A 16764-nucleotide genomic window follows, 5' to 3' on the forward strand; every position below is an offset into this window, starting at 1 on the left:
GCACATGTTTTTGTCTTTTTTTCCTGTTATGTTACCATCAAACAGTAATGGAAAGGGAGTGATCACATGCCACCTGAATCCTGGTGTAGTGCTACCATTATTACTATTTAGAAGGCCAAGTACCTTTTAAGTAAGAAATTACAATTAAGTCTCATACAAAGACCTCAATATATTTATACTGAGGAAACTGAAAGAACAACTACTTAAAATAAATAAAGGGTAGACTGCATTTAGGATTTTACTTTTCTTTCATATTTTAGATGTATAATTCAGTCTTTGTTCAAGGAAAGAAATAAAAGCCATTGTCACCACTTTCCCCTCAAAACGTGGAGCAACACAACACTTGCCTGCACAATCCTGCACACGTTTATTGATGACAGCCAAGCTCACCCCGAACACTAAAAGTGGGAAGATGTCAAGAGATGAAGAGGGAGGATAAACAAAGAATAAAGCAGCCACACAGACACAGACGACAGTGGCTGATTATCAGAGGGAAAGGGGGATGGAAGGAGGTAAAGAGGGTAAGTGGTGATGGAAGGAGACTTGACTTGGGGTGGTGAACACGCAATACAGTGTACAGATGATGAGTCATGGAATTGTACACCTGAAACTGAGGCAGGAGATAGTCGGGAAGGAGGAAACTCCGGAGGTGCCCCAGGGCTAAGATAAAGGACATTGATACAGGACAGAGACCCTGTTCTAAGACCAGTTGTTCCAGCTTTCTGGAAAAGCAATGAATCATGGTGACTCATGAATGCACCTCTGCAGAAGACGCTACGTGACTCCTGCTTCATTAAAATAGCATTACAATAAATTAACATTGTGTGACCCCCTTCTCCGGTGGCCAATCAAGGAAAATCATAGGAGACCACATGCGCAGTAGCTTTAAAGTAATTTTTACTTGTACGTGCGCAATAAAAGCCCGCCAAACTAACCAGGAAAGATCCTCCCTGTAAGAATAGAATCCCTCCATCCCCTGAGGTCAATCTGTGCTGGGAGTTGGCCCTCTCCCATGTTCTGTGTAATGTAGTATTGCTTAACAAATCTCGCTCTCTATGCTATAAACTCAGTGTGTTTGGTTCAATTCTTTGTCCACGATCACCAAGAACCTGGTTACTTATGCCCACTGACAAAACCTATATAATTTTATTAACCAATGTCACCCCAATTTATTGAATAAATTCAATAATTTGTTTTTTTAAAAATAAGGAGGATAACAGATCTGAGAGTGACTAAGTGACTAACATTCCCCACAAGCCCAAAACAAGTAGCCAACTGCTCTTTAATTTTAACTCAGCCCCAGCATCAAATCACCACTCTGGCTTTATGTAATGTTTCCTAATTGAATAAAACAAACTTGAATATGAAAATACATCAGAAGAAAATTTAAGTCAGAAACTGCTATGCTCTTATCTCTTCCCAGTGAATACTGCTGATATTCTTAAAGCTCCCTGGGAGAGCCGTCAGTGGGCAGAGATTGCTGTTACTCTTTCAACACAAAACAGGAGAGGGGGGACTAAATACTGTAGAATGTTTTTTATTCCAAAGCCAATCAAGGAGAGTACATAAAGAATTACAGAAAAGACAAAAATCGACTAGGGTGGAAAGAAGCACTAGAGGGTGTCATTCAATCCAAAACATTTATTAAATATAGATCACATTACTGGGCCCTACGCCACTCTGTAGGAATAGAAAGATTTCTAAGCCTTGATTACAGTGCTTGAGGAACTAATGATCTAGGTTCTCAAACTCTGATGTGCATATGAATCCCCTACCTTGTTAAGATGTAGAAGATTATTGAACAGATCTGGAGTGAGGCCTGAGATTCTAATGAGATGTAGGTGATGCTGCTGCGGCTGGTGCACAGACCACACTTTGAGTCACGAGGGCAGCACGGATGAAGAAATGGCATAAAGGGTTACAGGTACTTGGGAATCTACAAAATTCTGTGTGAGCAGCAAGGAGGGAATGCAGCGTTCTACCTGAGTATTAGAAAAGGCTTTATATAGGAGGAGCTGGGTGAGCTGAGTGTCGTTCTCAGGGTGATGGCAGGGGGAAGGGGGGCAAGTCAAGAGGTCTGCACTGTAGTGTAGTGATTATGGTGTCAGTTGGACAGTCCATCTGAACTTTCTGAGCCTCAATTTTCACATCTGTAAAATAAAGGATTGAAAAGGTCCAGACCCTTCAAAGTCCTAAAACTAGATAAACTCTAATGAGATAAATTTTAAAATCACTTACTATATAACCTGTTTAGAAGTTAGGGTGGAAGAGTATAAAAGGTTTTATCACTGAGCCTAACATGCTGGCCTACATTTGACAAACGAAAGTACAAATACATCAATAAGAAAACAGCACGCAAGTCTTAACAGCCTATACTTGTTTCCCTCTGTTCGGTTGCCTATTTGTAGGTGGTGTATGGCTTCACAGTTGAATTACTTCAAGAGAACACCGTACTCACTTCACTCGGCACAGTAATACTTAATATTCATAAAGTACTTTTCATCTTCAAGGCAATTTACAAATATCAGTTAATTACTTGCCAAATCACTTGTGAGTGACTTTTCATTAGTTCCATTACAAATGGACCAGATTAAACTGAAATGGGGAAGGCAGGCCCCAGAGGGAGGATGAGAGCAGAGATGAGAATGCCAGGACTCTCTGCTACCCGTGCTCCTGTTCCCTCACCATCTATTTACAGGTGAGAACCCATTCTCATCAGAAAACACCAAAACACTAACTAGAAAAGGAAGAAACTGCTATTTCTGAACATCTTGCTGGTGTTTGCCACTAAAAGCCAGTACATCAAAGGAGAGATGAAGTTGTATAAAGGCTTCTCGTATTCCCACCTAAATAAGACTGATTGCCACCTCCCTCAACACTGTACAGGCAGATATTTATTCTGCTTTGCTTTACAGCGCTTCGTAAGTGTTGCATTTTCTACAAAATGAAGGCAAGATCCTCCACCAGAAAAAAGGTGACGGCTCACTTTATTGTGATACGCGCTTTATTATAGTGGTCTAGAACTAAACCTGCAACATCCCCCTGTGTATGCCTGTATTTACCAAAAAAAGAAAACCAAGTCAACAGTGAATGACTCCATTTTCACACGCAAAAAAGGTTTCCATTAATAAAATTCAGATGAGGTTTGGCTCTTTTAGTGTTATACTTTTAAAGGATAAAGTCTTTTCTAGAATGGACTTTGAAGAAGTAATCACACCTTTATTACAATATCTTTTCCTATAGAGAACAGAGTTAAATGTACCCCATATAAATGAGAAAAGCAAGTTTTAAACTCAGAACAGCAACAATTATCCAATAAATACGAAATAATTTTAACTATTGCCTTGTGCATTTCTGTTTTTCCCCAAACGCCCTACATGTACATGTAGAAGCTTTAGACATAAAAATAATGACAATAAATGTGGAAGGTTTAGATATAGAAATAATGATAATAAATGTTATTTTAAAACTAACCCATCTGCAGTTTCAGCACTTCTGATTTATGGACTGAGAGAGGGAGAGGTTGGGTATAAAAGCCTGGTAAATTTGGTAGTAATTTAAAAATAAAGTCCATTTGTATAAACCTAAAAGAAAGTGTATCACAGGAGGTGGTAGCAAAGTGTAAAGGGGGGATAAATGGTGATGGAAGGAGAGTTGACCTGGGGTGGTGAACACATAATATTTAAAAAAAAAGAAAGTATATCACAATTCATTGTTTTCTTAAATATGGGAGAGAAAGATGTCTAATCTTAGGAAGTATTCAATCATAACTCCCTAGATTTAAACAGGTTTTCTACTTCCTTTGCATTTCTCCAGGGCTTTGCGTGCGCACACACACACTCAGCTCACTTCTCATCAACCTAAGATGTAGATTAGAACATTTCGTTTTACTTTTAGCATTAAAAACTTGTGTCATGATCATGTATGTTATAGAAATGCTCTTCAAAAATTAGTGTTAAACCATTTTCATTTTAACAACGTTTATTACAAATCACATTTTATAAACATTAGATAAATTACATACAAAAACTACACATAAATATATAGAAGCAAAAACAGTACTGAAACATGGCAGCACTATCAACACAAGAGAAATAAGCTAATACAATGCTTACACATGTGTAACTTCAAAATTACTAATTTTTCATGAGTTCAAAAGCTATTCAGAAATGAAATGTAGTATACTATAATTACTATCAAAGTTTAGAATTATAGAAACAATAACCATAGCACTACTTATTTTTAAAAATCTTCTCAAACATTCAGAGGCCAAATGACTGTCCTTAAAGACAAATTTGGTTTGGGTAAAAGCGCTTATCTAACTGAAGATCATAAAATTTGAGGCTTTGGTTGATACTAAATTTAGTGGAAATTTTAAATTAACATCTCCCTTATATATTATATTCCTGAGTTTTTGCCAAAATACCATAGATAAAATAAAGAACTGAATTTATAGCTTTGCATAAAAACAAAAAGTACTGTGATTAAGTGTGAATAATGGGGTTTAATAATATAATCATGGCTAGAAGGAACATGTTTAATTCAGCTTAACTATGGGAAAAATTAATTCCCTCTGATCACTACTTGCAAAGCTCGTTTGTAAATTATGATCAAAATTATATTAAACCTGTTACCAATTTTTATTTGCATCTTATGAAATGGTTTTAATTTAAAGGAGAGGTTGATTATGTAGTATATATATTCTTTTAAAAAGATTGAAATGATACAATGCTGATGGTTAGCACAAGGCCAGGCACAGGGTAAGTGGTCAATATTACTAATTTAAAGTGAAAAATCTTTTAATGTATTATTTCTGGACATCAACACACAACTCAATACAGTAGTTATAAATTAATATGAAAATATCCAAAGAGCAGTTTAAACATGAAAATACATTTTTAGTAACAACAATCATAAGAGGAATTTTTACAAGTGGTTATTTTCAGTCTTAGTTTTATCAAAATATTATTAAAGTTCTTTTTAAAAATAGATCTATAAAAGCTAATTTCTTATTATATGAGATGTAAATGGGTTCAGTCACTTTACACAAGATCAACCTCTCAACATCTTCTGAGCTGATTACTTCAGATTACAGCAAACCCTTAACACAGTTTTCCCTGGAGACTGAATTAGTACACCTGGGGACTGGGTCCAAGATTTGGACTTAAACAAGTAGCTGTCCCCTGCCTCCTGGTAAATTATTATGGTAGCTTGATTTGGAAAATAATGCTTTAAAGCAATCAAAATAATTTTATCATGCTTGAACACTACTTGACATGAGTGGAGTATCTAGTGAAAATAAAATTTATCTAGCTTTTTAATCTGCATAACTTATTATTCCTACGGACTTCTTACCTAAACATCACAAGGTTTTGTTCTGATTCTCTTAATATCCCACAAGAGCTGATAAAACTTAAATAATCACCTTCTTGAAAACTGCTGGTGATGGGCTTTTATAGTGTTAGTGCTGCATATACCTTTTCTTACCAGGAAGCACAAGAGTCATCTAACAGTTCTATTCAAAAACTAAACAGGGAGGAAATTACTCAAATAATCATACTACTCAAAAAGCAGTCTTTAAACAGCTATACCAACATCAGTTAGTAGAGTTACTTGCAAAATCAGTTATCAAATACCTATTAATTTAAAAATTCAATTTACAAAGTACTGTCAAGTCTGTGTACAAAATGTCATTTTACATATTATGCAAATAGGAAGCAATTCTTTAACTGGATATGTGTATGTGAAAAAATGCACATAAGTTTGTTCTAATTGATCAGCTAGTAACAAATCCCTCTAAATTACAAAATAAGCAATGGTATGTATTCTTAAACAGATATCATCGAACACTGAAGAAAGTTTAAATTATTAGAGATTTGAAAGAATGTTTAATTAGGATTAAAATCATGAACTGTTAGCCACTTCTGTTTTCTAATAACAGTATCGTATGCAGAGAATCAAAACTACAAGCTTATCGAAGTGGGTTAAATAGTTTTAAGCTGATTAAACATTTAATTTAAAATGAACTATTTTTGAACCTTAAGTAAATGATGCAGTATTCAACAATTTATTGAAGAATCAGCTTTAACAATTTTAGCCTCAGTAAAAGCCATTGCTAATACACAAATTGAAAAGGGCTTAATACCAAGTCCCCGGTTCCACGATGCACTTCAGATTCCCATCTGTATATCGGCAAAGTTGTAGAAGCTTTCTACATCTCTAGATGCTGTCTCCCTGTTTTCTGATACGAACGTCTATTTTAAATATAAAAGAAACAAAAATAAATACTAGTAACCCCCAAATTCCAAAGCCCATGTTAACCACAGAACAAAGTCACAAGCTTGCTATTTAAAAGAAATTCAAGTATATCATTTATAATATTTAATGTATATATTTTCTGTAGAATCCATGCAACATAGTTTTGATAGCTATAATGTAAATGGAGTTCCTTTAAAAGAACTTATGATGTAAAGAAGGTCTTTGCTTTCACAATACTTCCCTTGTATTTTATTATACTTGGAATTTTACAGTTTTTCAATATACAACACTCAATATTATGAAAGCTACTGAATAAAGAGGTTTATTTAAAGAACTCTTACTTCTATTTTCTAGAAACAATCTCAATAGGCTGAGAAGCAAATCTTGAGATTATCTTGTTTAAAAGCTCTCAAGACATATTACTAATTTAAAATGAACTATTTTCTGAACAAGAATAAAGCAATGCTCGATAGAACACTTCAAAAATCGCTTTTACACATGTCAGCCAGGAAACAGAGGAGACCTGAGTTCTATTCTAGCTTTATCATAAATGAGCTGTATGATGCTAAAAATTTAATACACCTCTCTGGGCTCAGTTTCCACATCTGTAAAATGAGAAAGTTGGATTACATAATCTTAACTCATTCTGATCTAAAAAACACCAGATCATATACCATTTTCTCTCTGTTTCCTTTTCTATTCAATCTGATTATATTTGGCCTCACCCTTATGTGATGATAAAATGAGATAAAAGATAAAATACTTTAAATTGTGCAAATTCAAGGAACCACAAGCCAAATCAGAGTACAAAACCAAAAATTTCCTCTCATATATTTATCAAAAAATAATCAGTTATATATATACTGATTAACCCTCTTATATGTTTAAGTTATATTAAGTCTGAAATTCTTAAATACAGCAACCTCATCAACATATCTAGAAAATACTTACATGTGATGATTTTTAGATAAAGCTCAAGTTCAATTTTTGAGGAAGCATTACTGAAACAAATAAAAATTACCACTGGGCAATGGGATCATCTGTCTAAAGTATATAATGTTAGAAATACAGATGCTCCTTGACTTATAATGGGATTATGCTCCAATAAACCCATCATAAATTAAAAATATCATACATTGAAAGTGCATGCAATACACTTACCCTACTGAACGTCATAGCTTAGCCTAGCCTACCATAAATGTGCTCAAAACACCTATATTCGCCTATAGTTGGGCAAAATCACCTAACATGATGAATATACTGTAGAGGAGTGGTCGTTTACCCTGGTGATGTCAGACCTGACTCAGAGCTGTGGCTCCTTGTAGCTGCCCAGCTTACGAGAGAGTAAGGTACGGTGTATGGTTCCTACTGAATGCCTATCACTTAAAGTAGAAAAATCATTAGGTCAAACCATCTGTATATCATTCAATACATCATTCTCTAGTTCTTCAATATCTCATTCTCTATTTTTTTTAAAAAGGAGGGCCTTGAATACACATTCGATGAGACATTTTACTTTAGAAACAAGTATTATGGAGTGTTTTTAATAAGTACATTCTTATTTTGAAAAATTTTAAGCAATTAATATTTTAGTTTGGCAAGGTAAAACCAAAGCTTAACTCCCAATTATTTAGCACAGGTTCTAAAAATCATTATCTTTTTTTTTTAATTCTATGCAACACTAGGACTAAAAAGTACTATTTGATTGTAGGGGAAAGGAAATGAAAAGGTTTGACTGAAATATAGTGGATCTCAGATCCCACCCCCACAGGAGGTGGAGAAGTCTAGCCTGTAGCTCCAGGCTGTTGTGAAATGGAGAATTAGGAGGCAGGGGTTTCAGGGGATAAAGGTTCTAAGGCTGATCCTGGGTAGTGAAGGAATTCTGGAGGTCTCTCTAGTAAGTGGAAGATTAATGGGGATACTGGAAGCCCTGGAAGTTGATGATCCTGGGGACCTGGAGATGTCTCAGGAATAGGTTGGATTCTGAGGCTGTCCCTGAAAGCATGGACTTTTCTGGAGCCCTGGGGGTTCCTCTGAGGTGCAGAGGCCTCTAGATTACTGGGGTTTGCTTTGAGAGATGAGGGGTCCCCAGATCATTGGTAAGTTTGGAAAACAATGAGATCTTTCTGGGACCTTGGGGATGTCTCTGGAAGATGGGTTAGAGGGGAGCCCTGGGGTTTGCTCAGAGGTGGGGGCATTTCTGTTGCCGTAATGTCCACAATGGAGGTCCCTATTTTTCTGGAAACTTCCTGGGGGAGATCTTTAGACCCTTGAGTTGATATGCAAGATTAAAAGCACCCAGACCCTTGGGGGTTCACCCCTTGGAGTGGGGGAGAAGCATGTTTCTGGAAGTCTACTAGGAGCTTTTTCTCAGAGGTAGGAGGTCTTGGAGAAAACCTTGAGAAAGACTCTGGGACCCTTGAAATACCTTGTGGCTATTTCAGGGGTCCACTGTTTTTCTGGGAGCTGATATTGAAAGAGGTGAGCTTTGGGGTCTCTTTGGGGCTGAATTTCCTGAATACTGATTTGAAAGCAGCCAGACACACTGGAAATTTACTCTGGCTCTGAAGCAGTCTCTCTGAAGCTGTCCCTGCCTTGCCTGTTACCTGCTCCTTGTAGGTCACAAAGAGAAGCCCTGGATTCTGGGGATCTGTAAATGGGATATCTGTTTTCAACCAAAGTACATTTTTAAAGTATGCCAGATCCGGGCTGGGGTTCAGAAGATGCAGCTGGCTCAAACCAGGATGCAGCCTTCAAGGAGAACCCTGTTACTGTGTGTGTGGGGGGGGGTAGGACAGGAACTTGACCCTATGTAAGTGCCCTAATGGAGGCTGCCGGCAGGTTGGAGTGTCACGGGAGAGGTTGGCCTGCTTTGCAGCAGAGCCACTCCAAGTGGCCCAGGCAGGGAGGCCCCTGACCAGTAGAATGCAGGGCCAGGAGAGTATCTGGGGTCTTCAAGGGGTGCTTGGGTCAGTGACCAGGAGAGCAGCAGTGCTGAGTCATGCTGAACTCAGCTCAGGAAGGGCCTAAAAAATATATAGTCAATGAAATCGTGTACCTTGGTCTCCCCGAATATCTTGTTAACCACAATTTGACATTCTTCTACAACACCATCTCCATTAAACTCCAAGGCAATAACAGGACCTATAAGCAAACCGAAGAAGTGTTTTCTTATCAAGAATACAAATCTATTCTCAAATTAATCTTTTTATTCTTCCTTTAAGAACCTCTAGCCTTTTCTTTGGAGGTAAGAGAAAAAGAAGAAGGAAGTAGATAGATGGGACACATCACTTCAGCTACTTCTTCCTACTGTAATCATAAAACAAATTAACAGAGAGTCTCATCACATGACGAGTAACTTCAGTGCTGTTAATACTATAGGACTATCACATTTTTAAGTGTTGTAAATAGTCTGGGTTTTCCGGCTTTCATTCATCTATAAAAACCATAAAAAGCCCACCCATTTAGCAGTACAAAAAATAGTTGACAAAATGAAAAAAAAAAAAAAAGCAATTCAAGTCAACATAAGTAGGTTTTGCCAGGCAGCCAGCCTTGCTTCCAAATTTCCTACTTACTAGCCAAGTTCTGAGCTACCAATTATGAAGCTAAGCCAAGTAGGAATTGAGGCCAGGCACCCAAAGTAATGACCATGTGAAATCTTTTTTCTTGAATGTGCCTTAAAAACTACATTCTTTTTTTAAAAAAGACTATATTTATTTATGTTTAGACAGAAGGGAAGGGAGGGAGAAAGAGAGGGAAAGGAACATCACTGTGTGGTTGCCTCTCATGCGCCACCCACCGGGGACCTGGCCCACAACCCAGGCATGTGCCCTGACTGGGAATCGAATGGTGACCCTTTGGTTTGCAGGCTGGCCCTCAATCCACTGAGCCACACCAGCCAGGGCAAAAATAAAAAATAAATAAAAAATAATAAAACTACATTCTAAGTCCAATGACCAAGTGTTTATTTTTTTCAGTCTCTGAATAAAATATTTATGCTTCCTTTCCCATACATTAATTTGTATATTTTTAAACCACCTGGACATTAAATTCTGGATCTAAATGTAGCATTGGCACTACCAGTGTCCAACTGTGGGCAAACATGGCCATAAGTAAGCCAGGCAAAATATTGGGTTGGCCAAAAGTTCATTTAGTTTTTTCTGTATGATGGCTGTAGTGCTTAGATGTCTTTAACGTCACTTGAAATAATTTTGTTAGATTGTACTATGACAGCTGTCATACCAGCACACGTTTAAAAAATTATCAAAATTGGTGAATTTCTGCGCAGCCATTTTAATATTGAAGATGAAAGAAAATATGCAACATTTTTGGTGTATTATGCTTTATTATTTCAAGAAAGGTAAAAATGCAAATGAAACACAATAAAAGATTTGTGCAGTATATGGAGAAGGTCCTCTGACTGAGCAAACATGTCAAGTGGTTTGTGAAGTTTCTTGGTTCTACTGACATTTTGGCCAAATAACTCTTTGCTGTGGGGCTGTCTTATGCATTGGAAGATGTTTAGCAGCACCCCTGGCCTCTACCCACTAGAAGCCAATAGTGGGAGATAGCCAACATACTCAGAACATCCAAATCAACAAAGTTATTGGTGATAATGAAAAAAGTGTCTCTCATTTTATGGAAAAAACTAAACGGACTTTTTGGCCAACCCAATATGCCCTTCAATTCAATTAATGTTTATTCAGCTATCACTATATTCTTAATAGTTTTGCTTTGTATATCCTATAGTAATGGAGAAGTCCTGACCCCCCAAAAATTACAAATTTCTTGGAAAAAAGACATAAACCCATTAAATAAATACAGAACAACAGAGAATGATGAAGTGTTAAAGTAAAAAAATACTAAGATGGATGTAGTCATGTGCCACACAGCAAGGTGCAAGAATGAAAGAAAAGATCACACTGCACTGGGCACCAAAGTAACCGAGGGCTTGTGATTTAATACAGGCAACAAATACACAAAAGGGAGGATATATATCAACAGCCAATTATACAATTAGATACAAAGAACAAATTAAAGTGAGTTTTTCAGCATCACAGTGTGTAGATCAAGTCAGGTGCTGAGTACAGAAAAGGTAACTAGGGAACCTTTCCTCAGAAAAACGGATGATTCTACATCTGAGACAAGACATGGGTAAGATCAACCTGGAATATCTTACTGAGCCAAAAAGCAGGGAGGCTATCAAAGGCCTGTGGGGTTGTATCAAAAGGACACAGGAGCTGGCTTGAAGGAGCTCCCAATGGCCAAAGATGAGACATGGTGAGAGCAGAAGGAATATGACTAAAATTAATTAAAACATACTAAATATATAAAAAAAATCCATGAGCTCCTAATGATATTTAGAAAAGAGAAAAACAAACAAAATTCACTGGATACCACTGTAGGTTGCTAGGGCACCAAATCATTACTCTCAAAAGTGATGCTTAATTATGTGCCTTTATTCATTCTGCTTTTCTGATATGAAGCATATGTTAAATTAACCAAACAGTTCTGGTATACAAGAAGTTCTGTTAACATCCATTAATAAATAGAAGTAGTGATATGATTAGAAAACAATCATTTTGCAACTCCTAATAAAATATTATTGGATCAAGCAACAACCATCAATGCTTTTAGCATCCCACAGGGAAGACTAATGGGAAACTTCAATAAGACCGACACCATCTGAACTTAACAATCGATCTTAGTATCACTAAAAGTGCAATAATCAATCATTATGTGCCCTTTCATGTAATGATATAGGAACAGTACCACTCATGAAATATTCTTGCCAAAAAAATCCTAAACATGAGTGTAAAGAAGGCTTTGATCTAACTTCTAGTCTACAAGAACTGTAGAGGGTTGAGGGTTGGAGAGATTGACCTAAAAACAAAAGGAAAAAGAAGAAACTCATGGACACAGACAATAGTGTGGTGATTGCCAGAGGCAGGGGGGATTACAGGGAGTTGGAGGAGGGTAGAGGGGGGCTAAATGGTGATGTAGGAAGACCTGACTTGGGGTGGTGAACACAAAATACAGTGTACAGATGATGTGTTGTGGAATTGTGCACCTGAAACCTGTATAATTTTGTTAACAGTATCACCCCAAAAAATTCAATAAAAAGGAAAAAACCAAACAAATCCATGCCTACTTACAGGATGACTGACCAGGTTCTTTTACAAGACAAGGCATGAAACAAAAAAAGGGGGGGGGGTAGACTTGTGAATAGGACAATTTTAGATCTGGATCAAATTAACTGTAGAAATATATAAAGAATGCCTTTAGACAATTAGGGAAATTTGAATATGGACTAGGTATCAGATGAGATGAAGGAATTGTTAATCATGATAGATGTGATAATATATTGTGGTTACTTAAGAAAACATGGTTTTTATTTTGTTTAAGACGCATACTATAATACTTAGGGGGGAATAACAAGACATTAAAATTATTTTTAAAGTATGGCAGAAATGTGATAAAACTGGGGGATGGATACACATAGGATCATTGTACTTTGTACTTTTGAATAGAGATAATACATTTGGAAGTTTGCAAAGGCTTTAAAAAGCATTTTAAACCTAATAAACATTGAACTACAAAGAAAAAATTGACAATAAATGTAGGGTTTCCACTTCTGCAGTAAGTGGAAAGTTTGAACTAAGGTGGAATAGGGTATGCTTTTATTCAGAATCAGTACAAGGATATACAATAGATATAGTTTTTAAAGTCAGACATTTATTACTTGAAAGTTCTTGTGTTCTAGAAAGACAACATAACTAAAATTAAGAAATCCAATTTTGGTAGAATCACCCAGGTATGTAGCTTGGTTGATATATTTTTTAAAGATTTTATTTATTTATTTCCAGAGAGAGGGGAAAGGAGGGAGAGAGGGAGAGAAACATCAATTTGTGGTTGCTTCTTGCATGCCCCCACCTGGGGAAGTGGCCTGCAACCCAGGCATGTGCCCTCACTGGGAATTGAACCAGCGACCCTTTGGTTTGCAGGCCAGTGCTCAATCCACTGAGCCACACCAGCCAGGGCTAGGTTGATATTTTTTGAATAGAATATTATGAACTTCTGATAAGTGACCTAATAATTTGCCAACAAAGAAACACCAACAAAAAAGGTAGACAAGTGCATCAATTTTGATTAACATGTATGAATAATCCTAAATTAAAAAAACTACCATGCTGACAATGCACATTGTAAACAGTCCTATTTGTTTTTCTATCTAATAATGATGACTACAACTACTGTGATTATTTCAAACTGAACTATGAGGTCAACAAGGATCACTAGTTATATTTTTATTGTTTTAATGTGAGCATCTTATTAAATAGTTTGCAGTAGCTTTGAATCTAAATGATTGAACTATCACAAAAGATTGTGAGATTTTGAAGTAAACAAAAAGATTCCTGAATGTCCTGTCTAATAAACTCTTCTGTGTAATCTAGCATGACCTTGGAGCAAGCCATTATCATGTCTCAATTAGATTATAGCAACAACCTCCCAGATGGTCTCTCTGCTTCCCACTTAGAATAACCAGGACAATAAAAGTCACAGCCTCCAGTAAACTATTATCTATACTTTTATTATTTTTAATTGTTCTAAAAATAACTGACAGTTTAAAGCAATAACATTAACAATGTATTCGATATTTATAGTATATGCAACAGTAAAATATGTAATAATGACACAGGGCTGAGACTTGAGTATATAATGTTATTAAGATCTTATATATTATAGGTAAAGTGGTATAATATTACTATAAGGTGGACTAAAGTGATTTAAATATGTACACTGTAAAAGCTAAGGCAACCATTAAATAAAAGAGGTATAAACAATAACTCAATGGAGCAGATAAAATGGAATCATAAAAAATGACCAGTTAAACAAAAAGAGGTAACAATAAACAAAAATCAAATGGAACGGAAAACAGCTAGCAAGAGAGTAGATGTTGATCCAACTATATCAATCCCTTTTACCATAGTCTAAACACACCAGTTAAAAGACAGATATTGGAGTTCCGGCTAAGATGGAGGTGTAGGAAGAAATGCTTTGCTTTCTTGCACAATCAAAAGGAGGAGAACAACAAATCTAAAAACAATAAACAACCAGAAGTCCCAGAAAATCAAACTGCATGGAACTCTGACAACCAAGGAGTTAAAGAAACATTCACCAAGACTCGTAGGAGGGGCTGAGATGGGAGACTGGCAGCTGAGTGAAGAGGACCCCTGGCAAGGCATCAGAATGCACAGGTGAGGCGGGGCTGACTGAACTGGAAACTAAAGACTCAAAGCTAGCTGTAAAATACTGTGGGGGCTGCCACAGTGGCAGAAACTCCTAGTCTCATAGGAGAGAGTTCATTGGAAAGGGGCTAGAGCACAGCAAGTGAGACACATTATTCCCTCTCTGAGCCCTCCCCCACAGACAGCACCACAACTCAGCAACATGGGTTGCCCCGTCCTGGTGAATACCTAAGGCCCTGCCCCTTACAACATAACAGGTGTGTCAAGACAAAGAAATATGGCACAAATGAAAGAATAGATCAAGACTCCAGAGAAAGAGCTAAGTGACAGGGACATAGCCAACCTATCTAATGCAGAGTTCAAAACACTAGTAATCAGGATGCTCACAGAACTGATTGAGCTCAGTTGCAAAATGAAGGAACAAATGAAACCTACCCAAAGTGAAATAATGCAAAATGTACAGGGAACCAACAGTGAAGGGAAGGAAACCAGGACTCAAATCAATGATTTGGAACAAAAGGAAGAAATAAACATCCAACCAGAACAGAAGGAAGAAACAAGAATTCAAAAAAAAAAGTGAGGAGAGGCTTAGGAAACTCTGGGACAACTTTAAGCACTCCAATATCTGAATCATAGGGGTGCCAGAAGGAGAAGAACAAGAGCAATAAGTTGAAAACTTATTTGAAAAAATAATGAAGGAAAACTTCCCCAATTTGGCGAAGAAAATAGACTTCCGGGAAGTTCAGGAAGGCCAGAGAGTCCCAAAGAAATTGGACACAAACAGGAACACACCAAGGCACATCATCATTAAGTTACCCAAGGTTAAAGATAAAGAGAGAATCTGAAAAACAGCAAGAAGGAGAGAGTTACCTACAAAGGAGTTCCCCTAAGACTATCAGCTGATTTCTCAAAAGAAACCTTACAGGCAAGAAGGGCATGGAAAGAAGTATTTGAAGTCATCATGAAAGGCAAGGACCTACATCCAAGATTACTCTATCCAGCAAAGCTATCATTTAGAATGGAAGGACAGATAAAGTGATTCCCAGGTAAGGTCAAGTTAAAGGAGTTCATCATCACCGAGCCCTTATTGTATGAAATGTTAAACAGACTTATCTAAGAAAAAGAAGATCAAAACTATGAACAGTAAAATGACAACAAACTCACAACTATCAACAACTTGAACCTAAAAAAATGAAAACAAAAACTAAGCAAACAACTAGAACAGGAACAGAATCAGAGAAATGGAGATCACATGGAGGGTTTTCATTGGGGAAAGGGAAGGGAAGAATGGGGGGGAAGCTATGCCGAAGAAGAAGCATAATTGGTAGGCATAAAATAGACGGGGAGAGGTTAGCAATGGTATAGGAAACAGAGAAGTGAAAAAACTTATATGTACAACCCACGAACATGAATTAAGGTGGGGGATGCTGGAGGGTTGGGGGCTGCAGGGCAGAGGGGGATAAAGGGGAGAGAAAAATTGGGAAAACTGTAATAGCATAACCAATTAAATATACTTTAAAAAAGATATTGTCAGATAGGATTGAAAAGCAAGAACCAACTTTATGCTGTCTACAAAAAATTTACTTTAGGTATATATATAGACTTTGAAAAGTTAAAAGAAAAGGGATAAAGATATATGATGAAACAGTAACAATCAAAGAAAACCTAGAATAGCTATATATCAAAGGAGATTTCAGAACAAGTAAGATTATCAGAGACAAAAAGGGACATTATGTAATCATAAAGGACTCTTCAAGAAGACATAACAATTCTAAATGTGTATGCATCTAACAACAAAGTCTCAAAATTCACAAAGCAAAACCTCATAGGATCTGAAAAGAGAAATAGACAAATCCTCTATTATAGTTGGGGACTTTCACACTCTTCTCTGTTTAATTCATAGAACAAGTAGGCAGGAAATCAGTAAGGATATAGATGACCTGAATAGCACTATCAACTAAATCAACCTAGTGGGCATTTATAGAACATTCTACCAAACAAAAGCACATGATACATTCTTCTACTCACATGCATATAGAATATTCACCAAGATACACTACATTCTGTGCCACAAAAAAAACCTTAAATAAGGAAAAAAGAAACTATACAATGTGTGTTTTCAGACCATAATAGCATTAATCTACAAATCTATTCCAGAAACACATCTGGACAATCTGCAAATATTTGCAAATTAAATATGCTTCTAAATAATCCATGCATCAAGTGAAAAGTCTCCAGGGTAACTAAAAAATACTAT

General features: G+C 36.6%; 1 protein-coding gene across 1 annotated transcript in view; it reads right to left on the reverse strand.

Moving 5' to 3' along the window:
• Positions 1–3975: 3975 nt before the first annotated feature.
• Positions 3976–16764, reverse strand: part of RP2 (RP2 activator of ARL3 GTPase) — a 44580-nt gene continuing 31791 nt past the window's right edge. The window contains exons 4-5 of the mRNA XM_024580097.4: positions 9317–9402; positions 3976–6254 (exon numbers count right to left, since the gene is read on the reverse strand). Of these exons, the coding sequence (XP_024435865.1) occupies positions 6171–6254; positions 9317–9402 (170 nt within the window). The 3' untranslated portion in view covers positions 3976–6170. The remainder of the gene's footprint in view (positions 6255–9316; positions 9403–16764) is intronic.

The sequence above is a fragment of the Desmodus rotundus genome, chromosome X, assembly GCF_022682495.2.
Source record: "Desmodus rotundus isolate HL8 chromosome X, HLdesRot8A.1, whole genome shotgun sequence".
Taxonomy (NCBI): domain Eukaryota; kingdom Metazoa; phylum Chordata; class Mammalia; order Chiroptera; family Phyllostomidae; genus Desmodus; species Desmodus rotundus.